This window comes from Vitis vinifera, chromosome 6 (assembly GCF_030704535.1).
Source record: "Vitis vinifera cultivar Pinot Noir 40024 chromosome 6, ASM3070453v1".
NCBI classification, from domain to species: domain Eukaryota; kingdom Viridiplantae; phylum Streptophyta; class Magnoliopsida; order Vitales; family Vitaceae; genus Vitis; species Vitis vinifera.
In genome coordinates, this window is record NC_081810.1 from 5,431,492 (window position 1) to 5,446,747 (window position 15,256).

General features: G+C 35.1%; 3 protein-coding genes across 3 annotated transcripts; 1 reads left to right on the forward strand and 2 right to left on the reverse strand.

The window, feature by feature from the left end:
• Positions 1-299: 299 nt before the first annotated feature.
• LOC100253492 (osmotin-like protein) lies at positions 300-1,656 on the reverse strand. The gene has a single exon (XM_002281157.5). The coding sequence runs from the start codon at positions 1,302-1,304 to the stop codon at positions 540-542; it is 765 nt and encodes a 254-aa protein (XP_002281193.1). The 5' UTR covers positions 1,305-1,656; the 3' UTR covers positions 300-539.
• Positions 1,657-5,342: 3,686 nt separating this feature from the next.
• LOC104879552 (uncharacterized) lies at positions 5,343-6,168 on the forward strand. Its single transcript, XM_010652737.3, has 3 exons — positions 5,343-5,547; positions 5,727-5,794; positions 5,873-6,168. Exons 1-3 carry the CDS (start codon positions 5,343-5,345, stop codon positions 5,978-5,980), a joined length of 381 nt encoding a protein of 126 aa, XP_010651039.3. The 3' UTR covers positions 5,981-6,168.
• A 455-nt stretch (positions 6,169-6,623) lies between these two features.
• Positions 6,624-14,388, reverse strand: LOC100260431 (inner membrane protein PPF-1, chloroplastic). Its single transcript, XM_002284041.4, has 11 exons — positions 13,843-14,388; positions 13,092-13,202; positions 12,630-12,704; positions 10,746-10,806; positions 9,911-9,984; positions 9,708-9,812; positions 8,923-9,030; positions 8,738-8,841; positions 8,235-8,384; positions 8,023-8,149; positions 6,624-6,839 (listed from the first exon to the last, which is right to left on the reverse strand). The coding sequence occupies exons 1-11, from the start codon at positions 14,185-14,187 to the stop codon at positions 6,732-6,734; spliced, it is 1,368 nt and encodes a 455-aa protein (XP_002284077.1). The 5' UTR covers positions 14,188-14,388; the 3' UTR covers positions 6,624-6,731.
• Positions 14,389-15,256: the final 868 nt, after the last annotated feature.

Below are 15,256 nucleotides of genomic sequence, written 5' to 3' on the forward strand. Positions count from 1 at the left end.
ATTAGTAAATTTTATTTAGTATGCTGTGGGAAATGTAGGGGGTAAAAAATTGATGGTAAAAGTCACGTGGGAGTAGCCTTTTCCCCTTGGCCTTCGCTTTTTAAGATTAAAGTAATATATGTGACAACATGACACTAATCCTCATCCTGTCCATCTGTGATTTTCCTTTCTTTCGATTTAAAAAAAGGCATGTCGATCTCTCAACCTATCCATCAACTATTTAAAAATCCTACGTAAGTTTGTCACCGCCTTTCATAAGGGAAAAGGAAAAGAAAAGAAAAGAAAAGAAAGGGCCATCATGAAAAGAAAATAAAGGAGGTGCATTAACATACTGCACTACACTACAAGTCCGAAAAGGAGAGACCTTTACCACTGCGCATAATATGATTCACGTAATAAAGCCCAAAACCGGCGAAACCTTAATACATTCTCTGAAAGACTCATGAAAACAAAACGGCAAAGGGATGCACACTAATACATATATAATATTTTTTTCTCCTTCTCTTCTCCGGAAGGAAGCAGGCTAGACAAACATGGCTTTAGTGGCAGAAGATGACCTTGAGCTCGCGCGGTGAAGAACACTCGTGCATGAGAGAGGGGCTATCGTGGGCATAGGTAAACGTGGCTGGACAAGCATGCTTGAAGAACTCCGAGAAGCTGGAAGCTCTGCATGTCTGAGGACTGTTGTAGTGGTTCCTGCAACACAGCTCATCGGTACCAAACGCCTCACACCCGCTCTTGCAGGCCACCACCTTCCCATGTTCAGGTGGGGACCACATTTGCAGCTTCCCCGGACACGTCTCCAGTAGATTGGCCCTGCAACCCACCACTGGGCACAACCCCTTCCCTTCGTGTGGGGTCACCGTCATCGGAAGGTTGAATCCATCGACAAGGCTGACGGCGTAGGATGAGAAGTCGTTCTGGCCGTGATGGAGGGTGAACTGGGCCAGAGTGGCGGGAGCGGCTCCACCGGAGCCGCTGCATTCGAGGCGGCCGCCGCAGTCGCCGGTGACGCAGGAGAACTTGCCGTTGATGTAGGTGCATCCGGTGCGAGCCCAGATCCGGCCGGACCAGTGGTGAGAAGGGGCGGCGAAGGAGCGGTGGGTAAGGGTGTGGAGGGCGAAGCCGCCACGCTCCAGGACGTCGTGGCCGGCGTTTGGCTGGATGGCTGGCCAGATGGTAAAGGGACAGTTGTTGACGACGGTTAAAATGAGCCCCGGGTTCGTAGCATGGGAGAGGGTGCAGAGGAAAAGGAACACCGCAAAGAAAACAAAAGACGAGGAGATGGTGGAAGAAGAAGCCATGGCTCTCAGTTGCAGAAAACGGTGAAGGGGTCACCTTGGCCTTTATAGGCGTGCCGCGTGACAGGGCTGGTACAATTGCAATGACTAAACTACCCTTCCCTCCAGTCCCTTTTTACCACAGTAAAGGTTAACTTTGCAGTGTAGGACTACCGTAAGTCCGTCGTTTTGTTTGCTGGAGACTGCCATAGTGCCATCAGTGCTGGCGGGGCGTGATTTCAGAGCTTTTTTTATATATAAATATATTACAATTTACAAGAAGCCATCAAATATCTTAAAATCAAATCTTTGAGTGCAGTTGTTAATTAGTAGAGATTGATTACAGCAGTAAGGGAAAATTACCGGATGGGTTGAGCTACACGTGATCATTATTGGAAAGGGACCAATCTTTTATAATTCTTGCATAGGATTAAAAATCAAAATTGTGATTTGAATAAAACTTTTAAAATTCAAAGTATTTAAAATATTATATTTAATTTGTTAGAATATTTATGGTCCGTGGTTCCATATTTATTGTAATTATTAATATTCAAATTTTAAATCTAAATTTTAGGTTTAACTCTTACCATTATTTTATATAATGATAATATAATTTATTATTTAATTTTATTATTTAAAATAAAAAATATTTTCAAAATATCATTTATTGTGTTTTTTTTCTGTATTTATTTTTATTTTTATTCTAATTTTAAATTTTATTAAGAGAAAAACAAGTTTCATAATTCTATAATAAAAATGACAATTTTTTTTCATATATACATATATATTTTAATTTTAATTTGATAAATTATGTTTTTGTATTAAATTCGACGAAGATAAAATATTTAATTTTTCATTTGGATTATCTAAAAATAATAAGAAAATGATAGAGAATATTTAATCATTTTTTATTTTTATAATAAAATAAATTTTAAAATTTTATATGATTTTTTTTTCCTTTGCATATTATTTCTTTCTTTCTTTCTAAATTTTCATATATAATTTTTTTTTCTCAAATGGAGTGAAATATACATTTGATATGTTGAATATTAATGATGTATAAAAAGTTATCTCCAATATTATTACTTTTATTATAAAATATAGGTACAACAAAAATATATATTATAATTACAATATAAATATGCTTACATTACAATAAAATCCAATTAAAAAAATTGAATTTTTTTATAAAAGTGATAATTTTATATGATCATACTATATTCCATAACATATTTATATTATAAATTATTTTTTAAACCAAATGAAATACTAATTTTAATTCATGAGGTTCTCAAGTCTTTTTATATATATATATACAAAAATTATTAAATAATTTCAATGCACCGCATGAATGTTATTAATATATTGATACAATGTGTTAATACTAATAGGTATGAATAAATATTTTTAGAATTATCATTTTTGTAATAAAATATAGATATAATATAAATATATTATACTTATAATATAAATATATTATTGTTACAATATATTACAACATAATTTATTTTATTTTTATTTAATTTTTTCATGTGTTATATTATCTTATGAATAATTGTGAGTTATTTTATTTAATAGTTGTGTGTTATTTAATTAAATATTTATATATTATTTAATTGATAAGTGTTTATGAAAAATAATTATTTATTCTATTATGATAATAAAATTTTAAGTTATATGTTTCATATATAAAAAGATATAATAATATTATGATACTGTGTTTATTTATGAGATATTAAAAATTTTTTTTTTTACAGTTTTTAAAAAAAAATTCAAAATGAATAACAATTTTTTGGGCCTAGGAATCTACTATTAATTACTTATACCTACCATAATATGTCAGCATCTCGTATTATTAACCATCTTAAATTTATTTATAGATAATATAAAAAATATATTTAATAATAAAATTATTATTATTATTTTGACCATCCTAAAGAGGAATTCTCCCTTTTACAGTAACTGCAAAGAGTGAATCAGTGATGGGCAGTGTTAAGGCGTTGAGTTCGAGGTGGGATGGTCACGACAAACACGTTGGACGAGAGTGGATAAGGAACACACTGTCCGATGCCTCTGTCCCTCTGCCATCTCTACTCACTCCCATAGGAAACTCCTGCACCTCCGTATCTGCACAGGCCTCTTTTTCGCTTTCTTACTTATTTTACCTTTCACATTTTTTATGGAAATAACGTGGCGGCATCATTCGGGTGGTTCCCCCGCCATCATACCTGTCAAATCCCACACACAGCTTCCGGCCTTCGTTCCCAAATTTCTTCATATAAAACACAAATATTTATAGGCTAAAGCGTTGGAAAGTGGAGGCCCATTCTTGTGTTCTGGGAATAGAAAGCAGCGGTAGCAGCGGCCCAGTCGCTGCTCTAGTCAAATATCTTTCACAAAAAGCCTTCAATGGGCCCAGTGATGCGCAACTAATCTTGGGCTCCTCAAAAGTCTGGCCTCATTTTTCTCTGTTGGGACGTTGTTAGGCACTTAGGCCCAAAGGTCCAGTTCTTCAAATGATCAGTCCCGCGGCTCACAGGGCTGTATATTCTACAAACCCAAGCTCACCTCAGTTACCTCAAAACCTTGTAATTTGCAAAACATCGTCTCCAGCTAAGTGTCCTGGGCCCATGATACATACCCCACAATTCAATGATTACTATACCACCCCAGAACTGTCTGCTCTTCCTCTGAAAATATGCATGGTATCATGTGTCACAAATATAAAAAGAACTTACTCGTATCCATTTTCATTTGATTCATACAACTCGGATTTCGAATCATCTCATTTTTTAATACCGAACTAGTAGTAAACCATGCAGACATTGAGGTACATGAGTGAAACCTAGATGCATGCATAAAGGCATCTCATGAAACTTCATATCTTAATGTTATTTCATATTTTTCATAAAAAAAAAAAATTAAATATGAGAAAATCAATGTTCAATCAAGCTAAATCAATAAAACAAAGTCAAATTCAATGAATAAAGGCCAGAGAAACCTCACCAAACTCACACCAAAAACATCTTACAAGCATACCCAAAAAAAAAAAAAAAAAAAAACATGGGAGGAGGCAATTAATGTTATTAAATCAATATTTTCTGATTTAAAAAGATTATACTCGAGAGTTCTAAAAGAATAAGATGTGTTATTAAAGACACTTCAAATTCACTCAAGAGAATTGATGTTGCTAAGTTAACCTTTTCCGATTTAGAACGATACTAGAGAGTTTTAAAAGACTCGAGGTTTATTGTTAAAAACACTTTAAAATGTTTTGGAAATTCTTGCCTTTAATGCTTGAAAATTCTTCGGTACAATACTTTAATCAATTGGGTTTCATCCTATTAATATACTCTAGAAATCTTATGCTTCCCATCATCCTAGAATATTTTATATATAAGATATATTACTCAAAAGAGTTGGTAAGAATTACTTGGAATACTCCATATAATTGGGAGACTTCACCCATTTACGAAGATGTGTGGATGCCTCTAAGTTATCCTGAAAGTTTACTACCATAAGCTTGAGTGAGAATTAATTTGAACATGACGTACAGAAAAAGATTTCCCCCACTCTTAAATTTCATAAGACATTTATCAAATACAAGTAGTTCTATAATATTTCTCTGACTTGGTCACAAAAGACAAAGGAAAAATTGAAGGAAATTTTGTAAGACCACGGTGGTGATCGCTAATATTCCACCATTTTCTTGGCCATGTGAAAATGACGTACAGAAAAAATATGAGATCACTGGATTTAGTTCTTTGCTAGAAAAATGTTTAAAGCATTTTGATCAAGAAGACACAAAAGACAAACATGATGTAATGCAAACAAATGAGATGCATTGGGGGTCCGGCCATCCCATGGCGTGGGCAGTGTTGAGGCACTCACAAGAAAATAATGGCAGAGTACTTAAAAATTGATCATGGATGCAATGATAACAGAGAAGAAGTCAACCAACAATGAGGAGAAACCCAGATTCCTAATCTTATCATTCAGTAAGTAATGGCATAGGATTCCCGAGCACTTTTAACAAACATACCATAAGTTTCAAGATTAGATATGATTGCTAGACATGTACCACTTAAGAAATGCTTCTTCATGCTTGAAAGCCCCCTACCACTAAGCTCCAACTTCTCTGTTCAATTCCGCAAGCACCGGCTTCTGTCGAAGATGGGGAGAAGACAGACCCTCTTCGCTCTCCTCTTAGCATGCCTCCTGCTTGCTGCTTCTCCGCACCGTTACTCTGCTGCTACCAAGGTTCAAGGTATGAAATCAGGCAACCACGAAAACTTCTCTTCATATTAATACAATAATTCTTTTCACTGGCATAATCTCTACAACTTATTTTGTACGAAATATCACGGAAAAGAAGAGAGCTAGACACTCTAGTATTTTCTAGCAACTAGAAGTTCTGATAGATCTTACCTCTATTGCTGCCACTAGCTGGTTCCAAACCCAGAGAAGCGTCGGCATCGGCAGCTGCGGCGGCAGGATTCAGTTTTGCTACTTCGGTATGTATGAAAAGTACTCTTTTCCAGGCCAATATTCTCTTTTAGTTACCATAAATGGCTTATACCTGAATTTTGTAGCTGATCACATTGATGAACATTAACAAGCAGGCCAAAGGGAAGAAGACTCGTAAATCTCCATCTGGACCCAACCCGGTTGGAAATCAACACCCACCGTCGAGGCCATGAATCAGTGGGGGCACTAGTTCAGCATAATTTGTAGAACGGAAGGTCACAATATTGTTTGGGATGTACAACTGATCAAGGAGGTTAGGTATATTCTTAGTTCAAAATACCGTTGTTTTGGGGTGTTGTGCATGTACAAGGACTGAATTTTATTTGAAATTTTGAATTCCATAAAGACTTCAAGGATTAAACATTCCAGCGCAATTATCAATGTAACAGGTATCTCAGCATCTTCTGAATGTCTTGAAAGTAGTTTCAGGATAGGACAATGGAGTAAAAAAATTTCCCATTTTCAGGGAGAAACAGGGTGGCAAGCATAAAATTTTCCCATCAAGTTGTGTTGGCGAGAGAGTAATTATACATTGCGAGTGAGATGAGATACACATTTTTCATCATTTTCCATCTCCTGCTGGTTAGAGGCTGAAAGCTTTTTGGAATGTTGAAAACAATCTACGCTAACTGGCTGCAATGTCTTTCCACGTAAAACTTTCCTTATTTAATGAGTTAATACATTCAAGCTTCTATAGTTCATATAATTGCTGAAAAATTAGAGTAGAGGTGCAAGTCCAGAAACCATGGAAGAAGAAACCAAAACGTGGAAATCTCTGTGTTAGACAACTGATTTTCATGATTGGGCACTGGAGTCTTAAAATGAATGAGCCAGCATAAAAATGGCCGTATATATTAACTAAAAATACAATTTGTCATATACAGCACTCACCGGAAACTACACAAAAATAGATATACAATCTTTTCATCCGGCACGCTTCCGCTTTGACCGCTTGCTTCTCCTTGGTCCAGCATATTGTGGAACCTGTTTGCTACCACTAGAAACATATGCCTCTTCTAAAACATCATCACCCTGTTAGAGATCTTGAATTAGTTTCAACAAGATTTCTGGTGGTAAAAAATCTGTATATGACATGAAAATTAGACATGCAAATTTCAAAGACAGGATTACAACTGGGTTATGGTCTTAGATAGACTAATGATAGTTCTTCATTCTGAATAGCAAAACAATCTGATTCCTAACTTCACATAAATTTCACTAATCTGGTGAAGACTTGGACTCCTATTCACACTAGATCTTACATTAAGGGAATCATTATCATGACATTGACATCATCACCGAACACTTGCGAGAAATTTGGTTCTTCTGTATATCAGATGATGTATCTTACATGCACATGAAGCAATCATTCTTCCACATGGTAGAACTTTTAGAATAGGAGGGTAGGTCAGCATGGAGTCTAAAACTGTGAGGATCTTCTTTGGGGAGAGGTAGACTCAACATATAACCTGTGTTCCACATACACTTGCACACAACTGACACGAATTTGTGAAAAATGAAACTCCTATTAATCTTATTCAAATTTGAATTCATTGATTCTACTCTTCATTAGAAATCATCCAGCTGTTGTTGGTTAGCACAACAATTCAGATTAAATACTTAATTAATTTCAGGTGCCACAAAGGAACCTACTTTCTACTGCCACCAAAAAGTGGCAGTATCAAGTGATGATGATCAAGACAGTGCATGTTCTATGACTCCATCAAAGATGAAAAAGTCTTTTGCATTTCCTCATTTCCTTATCTTATACACTCGTGTTTCAATTACAAACTTCAGAAGATGCACAAATGCATAATTAAAGAACACTCAGGTTGGTGATGCCCAGTAAACATACAACATCCAAGCAAGGTTCCAATCTTCCATTCTGTGGTCCCACAGAAAAAAATCCACCCGGTAAAAAATAAACTAACCAGATGAACCTTAACATGCTACTCTGTTCTTTGCCATGGTAACTCCAAGAAAATTGAAAATTTTCATATGGTAACAATCAGGCACAACCAGTTGTGGGTCCCTCTGTCAAATGCAGGATTTTTATGCTCATGGAAATGCGGAGACTTTTTGTTTTTATTGTTGACTCAAACCATAAATAAAAGAACTAAAAAAAAAAAGAGATTTTATAATAAATAATAGCCTTGGAGGACAGGACTAATAATAGCATGGCAAAAGGTCACATAAGAGACAATGAGAAAGTTACCTTGTCTTTAGTCTCTTCATCTGAACCTTCATCAGAATCAGATTCAGATGCAAGAGCCTGAATCTCTTCTGCTGGCAATGCCTTGCTTATTTTTTTCTTCTTCTCTTCTTCTTTTAGTTGTCTAAACCTGTTCAATTGCCATCTTGTCAGTACGAACACTTTTGAAGCATCTGAAAAATAAGTAAAAAGATTTTATAAAATACAAAACCAACCTATCACCAGCCCTTGCAGGCTGAGAAGCTGATCTTTTTGCACGCCCTGCAGTAATGATTCCACTTGCATCCTCATTCACAACAGGTTTGGCACCACCTAATTTGCGTAACCATACTTGTTGTGCTGTGCTCAGTACATTGTTTGTGAACCTAACAGCCATGCAAAGCATCTTATGGATTAACAATCGAAGAACTTGCTCTGAAAATATTTTGCATTTTATTTTTATTTTATTGAAAACTTCACTAGAAATGATTTTAGAGATGATAAATAAATTTAATGCCAGAGAAATGGCACATCAGGACGTTTGTATTTCCAAAGATCCTACGCAATATATCAATATTTGGAAGCATGAGGGTACTGATGTCAACTGATTGGTCCATACCAAGTCAAAAGTTTTAAACACACAATGCATGTACTTCTCTAAGATTATCCTGTTCATTAAGTCCAAGTAATGTAGCATAAGACATGGATGAAAGACAAAAATAGTTAATCAGAAACTAACCAGTAAATTGATAATCCTGATGGGACAGATAGAGAAAAGTAACCAATCATGAGTGGAAGAAACTTGAAAACAAGAAGTGTATTCTTTTGAGATGGATCATCAGTCTGCCAAAAAAAAAAACCCAATTTTACTAGGAATGAAACAAAAAGAGAAGAAAATGATCAGAAAATAGACTTATTCTTTACCTGAGGTGGCTTCATCAGCTCCATTGAAACATACTGAGAAATGACAAGGAGGACAGGTAAAACAAGGTATGCTGCAGTGTCTTGCCAGCCCAATGGTGGATGGCCATCCTGTAGGATTGTATGTGAGATTAGCCTTACAAAATGCCAAAAAATTATGAAATTATCCATTCAGTGCCGGTCAAATGAGGTCTTGGTGTTGGAATTAAGATAAATCTATTTTAAACCCTTGATGGCTTGGTCTGCTCAGACCACAGGATTTTCCTGTTCTTCTATTTTGGAAGTTCTTAGACCATGTAGTGCTTTAGGAGCTAAGGCTGGTAGCTGCAGTGTTTGTGTTTGTTTTCTTTGTTTTTTCTTCTTGTACTCATCCTGTGACCTGGATTTGGCTCGGGTGATTCAAAATCATTTTTTATTAAAAGAAAAAAAAAAAAAAGAAAGTCCAAAGTTTCTCAGACTATCCTCAGAAGCAAGCCAGAAGAAAATTGTATTATCTACATACTGAAAATGGGACTTCTGCTATTCTATGAAATTTTTTGAAAGAAACCCAGCTCCTCACCTTTGCAAATTACTCTACTAAAACAGTCTCATTTTAAGGTTAAAAAGAGAGTGGAAAACAAAACAATGTATCGGCTTGTGCAGAGATGTGCTTCAACTTAAGAGGTACATATGTGTCTAGCCTTGTTTTCCATGAGGTTCATAACAAATGATGCAAGATAACTACATATGTTGAGAAGCGGCAGAGATATCAGTTAGCTTCACAAGTCCCAGTAATTATTTTTGATTACCACAAACGGAATAAGCCAAGAAATGCCAGATCCACTTTGTCGAGCAGCAATTGTAGTTGGCCCACCCAAAGAGGGAATCCAAAAAAACCCTTCTGTCAACAGTCCCTTTGAGTAAAAAGGTTGAGATAGTTAGCATAAACAATTTAATCTGCATTAGAATCCAACCGTCAACATCACATAAGAGAGATGAGATATTTATTCACCTCATTTGCCACATTTGAAAGAGCTTGATACAAACCTATCCAGACTGGTATTGTGGCCAAAGTTGGGAAACATCCTGTTCACATGGACAAATTAGATGTTGATGTGCATCAACAACATAATAACATTCTTAGCAAATGGGAATACATTAAATAAGATGGAGAAAGATGACAGTAGCAAGAACTTAAATAAAAAGGAGAACAAATAAAAGCTAAAATTCCTACAAAAAGGATGCATGTATAAGGGCATATTACAGGAGAAACTACTGACAACCACATATGAGAACTACATTATCTTGGATAATATAAAACCCTTAAAAGTTGGATCATTTGTCAATTGTTTATTAAAGTAAAGATGGAACGTTTCCATTGGTTTTGGCAGCCGCTCATCCAAGGCAAAAGTGCAAAGCTAACATAAATAACAACAATTAATTGTGACAGGAAGTTCCAATATATATCATAAAGTAAAACTCATTTGAAAAATTCATTCTAGACATTTTATTTAGTAATCCCTGTGAAGCAGAAGACAGCAACTCCCAATTGCACTATCTAGAATGGGAGCTTCATACTCAATCAATTGCTTAGAGTGATATACTTTCAGTAGTCAAAGAAAAGTGGAAAGAAAGGTTTAAAGGAAAAACATCCTACAAACCAAGCATACAACTCCCATCTGTTTAAAATCTAAGGACAAAAATACTTGTGCTCTGGAAATTACAAAAAGGCAAGATTATACCAAATAAAATTCATTTTTAAAATGCCTTACAACCAACTCCATATAGAAATATCATAAATTCATGATCCACATAATAAAATTAAAGATGATAGACTGTAAACGTACCTGCCAAAGGATTAACCCCAGCTTGCTTATAAAGCCGCGATGTCTCCAGTTGTATTCTTTCCTGAAGAGAAGATAAAAGAAGGAAGAGAACGGAAGGGCCAAAATGTTGTTAAGGAAGCAAATGAAAGCAGAACCACAGTCTGATCATAGATTTTAACTTTACAAACCACATTTTCAAATCTGGCATATAATAAAAGTAATAGAGAAAAGCATATTCAAGGGTAAAGCCAACTGTTATTCTTCTGAAAAAGATATGAAGGAGTACTGTAACAGAAAAATTACAAATGAACAAAAGCTCTCTCTCTTTCTTGAGTCCAAAGAAAAAATGAACCTGAAGAAACAATTTTACAATTTCATTCGACATGAACATGTGGAACTCTAGTATTCAGACCATAGTGGTTTTACTCAATGCAAACCAGCAGCCCTCCAGAGGGATTACAAGGGAAGTGCTTACATTCAGGCTGCTATCCTAGGTAGGAGCAGTAGCCCTTGAATGCTGGTTAATTCTTAGGGATTTAGAGGGAGTGACAGGGTGTACATAACTAAAACCTAATTGGGGTCAAACTATGCACTGATGGGTGTAATGCACCAGGATATCTACTCACCTAGGGAAAGAACAAAACCAAATACAAAATTCTTAATAAAAAGAATAGAAACAGTCACTGCCAGGTACCACAAAAATTCAGTGCCAAGCACAAATGTAATATGGTCCCCTCATTTTCTAGCAGTTACTTTTCATAAAAACACTATTAGCATAAGATCCACCCACCATGATCCTCAAATATGGGAGAATATCGAATTTAAGTTTTTGTATGTCTTTTTCAATTTTGCAATTCAATTTCTGTGAAAAAGTTGAAAAATTCATGCACATGTAATTTGAAGATTGGACCTTCTTTTGGTTCTGGCTTTTTGGGTTTTTGGAGGAGATTGAGAATGTACCTCATTTTTTTACACCTTTAATTTTTTAAACTTTCAATTTGAATTTTAGAAAACAAAAGCCATTAAAGCTCAAGATTTACAGAATCCCACAAATGCAACAAAATACCATTGGTCCAGGCAGCTTATCCAAGATTACTTCCCATTGGCCTCCCCCTTCAACTCAGCTCAACAAAACCTTAAATCCCAATTCCCAATGATTGGCTACATGAATCCTTCTCCAATATTAAGTATTAAGCTCCATCTGCCATTCATCCCAATTCTGTCATCTCACATGCTAAATCATAGCATTCAAATAAAAGTGGGGATAAAAAATTCCCTTCCAAAAATCTTTGTTAGGCTACGTGGTTCCATCTGATCGTTATTCATTAGATTATTTTTCATGGTGGTAAAAAAGGCAAAAAAGAAAAATTGTTTACTTTTCTGTTCATTTAGCATTCTGATGATTCTTTTTAGCAGCTAATACAATAGTACAGCATTGAAGATACATGATGCCCTCAAGTGGCTTGCAACATGTCAATGATTTCATTGCCTCTTTTCCCACAATATGCATGCTCTACTGGTCATCTGAACATAATTTATACAATTAATTTACCAGTACTTTCCGTACCTATCATAAGGAGAAACAATAGGCCTATAAATCAATTTAGTTAGTTCTTTTCTTTTATAAATGTGGCATGAAAATAAAATATTTTGCCAGAAAAAATGATCTAAGCATCATTGAATAAGTGTTAGAATCAAGGAGATGAGTTGAAACTTGAAACTGATATATTATTTAAGAAACTTTGAACTCAAATGAAACATCTCAAAACCAGAGTTCCAGAAAAATCAGATTCTTAATTTCCTCATGAGTGCAGTTTTCACTGTCAATAAAAAATGTAATGATTGTACACTCGTAGATAAAAGAAAATGGTACTTTCTCAAATTGAACCTTGAGGATGTACCAACCTGATTGCCCTTATATCTTTCTTGAATGGCCTTGATCTTTGGTTGAAGATTTTGCATGGCCAGTGTTGATTCAACCTACATACAAATACAACAAATGTCATCATATAACAGCACCAACAGTGTCATCAGCAGAAGTCAATATTACATGGGAATGATGGACATGAAACATCTTGCTTCTCAGGTACAGACAACGTAGCGTTAATTTCTCAGAACAATTTTTTATTTCACCAAAATCAAGTATATATATATATATATTGGATAAGCACACAGAAAATACTATAAATAAAAAAATGAAGATAACAAAATAGGAAAAGGCTAAGATGAGCCAATGTAATCAAGCATAAAATTAAACAAATAGTTAAGTCTCTATTTTAGGAATTTATGCCTTTGCTATACAGAATGGTAGAAAGATCATCATTCTATAAGTTTTCTTCCTTAATGATAAAGACAATAATTGTTCACCTGCTTCTTTGTCAAGGGATATGTAGCAATTTTCACGATAACAGTGAGCAATATAATCGCAAATCCATATGCATAGGGAACATGCACTGCTGTTAGGCCATCCTCCAGAACCTGATACAAGTAAAATAAATACATTATTCCAATAAATACACATAAAATACACTTGAGAAGCATAGGATCATCAAACTACTGAAAATTTTCAACCACAATCTAGAAGTCCAAAGGAGAATAAACACACACTAGATAACCAGTAGTATTAACACTAGATAACCAGCAATATCAGAACCTTAAAAGTGTTTCTTTGATCTAACTCTCCTCTTGTCTTCCTGCGTGTATTTCCAAAATAAACCAATTGTTGTACAACATCATATTCTTTCAGCTAAGGTTGCCCCTGGTAGCACTGACTTCAAATCGAAGGCTCCAATTAGAGTTCCACCATCTGTTTGATATTTTCATCACCCCCCTCAGGGAAAACCCTCTTCAGTCTGCTTGGCCCTATCTTGCTCTACGTTGGTTTCATATACTAATAAATTTTGTTTTTAATTTAGATCCCATACACGATAAGTCCACAAAAAACAACACTTTCAAACAGAAATGGAATTCCCAAATCAATTCCAATTCACTGCAAGCAAAACACCACTAAACCAAATGATTTAAGAAAAATTATTAACAAAAACACGCCCCATAATAATCATTATCAGGAATCGAATATCAAACATGTTTATAATTTCAATTCTAAATCCAAAAGTACCTTCAAAACAACTTCCATACCCTCCGAAATAAACCCGAACCACCCACCGTTCTTCTGCACTGCAGCATCAGCTGTGCCTGACGCGGGTCCAGCGGCAGCCGGATCGGCAGAAACTGCAGCGTCGGCGAGAGTGTAGAGCAAGCTTTCAGCTCGGCTAACAATTCCGGCAAAATCAATCGAAGAAGAATCTAAGGAGTGAATAGGAGGAAGGTCATGTAAACTGAATTTGACTCTGGTGGAGATGAGTCTACGGTGAGGAAGAGAGTGTAGGAGGCCATGGCGAGAGCTGAGGGAAGGGAGTGGCTTCCCGATGAAGGGTGGAGAAGAGATTAGCGTTCTCGCCATGGACGCTGTGGTGAAGGTTTCTAGGGTTTGGATTCAGCTCCTCATGAGGAGATGATGAGGAGTCGCGCTTGGGCAGTGGGGGAGAGATGGTGAGAAAATTTTTGAGTATTATCCTCAATATTTCTGGCAAGGACGAAATAATCTCCAAAAATCCTCTCACCGCGTCTCTTTCTGAATATGCAAGCATGCCAATCACAACGCTCCACGTTGCGGTGAAGCGGGTTCTGCCGTCATTTAACACGCAAATATTTGGGAAAAAGATATACGGACGCTAAGAGGCCACCGGAGGATGGCGTGTATCTTGTGGATCCTAATTCTATTAGCTGACAATATAATTCTTGTTTTCTATTTTCAAAAATAAAAAATAATAATAAATTTAAATTTTTTGAATAGATTTTAATAATTATTATTATCTATTTTGTTGCAATTAGAAATTTAGAATATTCACTTCAAAGAATTTGGTGAAAAAAATAAGTAGAAATTAAAAGGAATTTTTAATTTTATTTGAATACGGGTCTGGTCTTTAATTGGGTTGGGAACTTGGGATGGCTTCATTACGGCCCAGCTGACTTCCGAAGGACCAAAATATCTCCATACCTGCGGGGGTGTGGGGTAGAGCATACGAGGATTTTTTATGAAGGTACGATGATATTAAAAAATAATTTTTAAATTATTGTAATAGAAAAAATAATTTCAAATCTACGATAATTTTTGTTAAATAAAAAAAAAAATATTTATTTTTTTAAATCGTCTCTTTAAAAAATGATTTATAAAATTGAAATCGTCTCTTTAAAATACGATTTTCATCAAAATCTAATAAAAATTAAAAGATGATTTTCACAAAAATAAAAAATAAAAAATTAATTAATTGGAAAAGAGACAATTTCCCCAATAATAATAATAATAATAATAATAATAATAATTTAAGCAATAGAAATAGTTTTTTTGAAGAGACAATTTCCACAAAAAATAAAAAAAAACAAATTTAATATATATTATAATATAATTAATTATTATCATGAGAAATTGAGATAAGAAGTGGGCATGCTTTCATAGAAGAAGTTATGAT

Excerpts from the sequence above, each read along its gene's own strand:
- LOC104879552 (XM_010652737.3), top strand. The coding sequence starts at position 5,343 with ATGATTGCTAGACATGTACCACTTAAGAAATGCTTCTTCATGCTTGAA. Across the intron at positions 5,548-5,726 it reads TGCTGCTACCAAGGTTCAAG|CTGGTTCCAAACCCAGAGAA; the intron begins GTATGAAATCAG and ends TGCTGCCACTAG. Across the intron at positions 5,795-5,872 it reads GATTCAGTTTTGCTACTTCG|CTGATCACATTGATGAACAT; the intron begins GTATGTATGAAA and ends TGAATTTTGTAG.
- LOC100260431 (XM_002284041.4), bottom strand. The coding sequence starts at position 14,187 with ATGGCGAGAACGCTAATCTCTTCTCCACCCTTCATCGGGAAGCCACTC. Across the intron at positions 12,705-13,091 it reads ATCCCTTGACAAAGAAGCAG|GTTGAATCAACACTGGCCAT; the intron begins GTGAACAATTAT and ends ATTTGTATGTAG. Across the intron at positions 6,840-8,022 it reads ATGAAGAGACTAAAGACAAG|GGTGATGATGTTTTAGAAGA; the intron begins GTAACTTTCTCA and ends GATCTCTAACAG.
- LOC100253492 (XM_002281157.5), bottom strand. The coding sequence starts at position 1,304 with ATGGCTTCTTCTTCCACCATCTCCTCGTCTTTTGTTTTCTTTGCGGTG.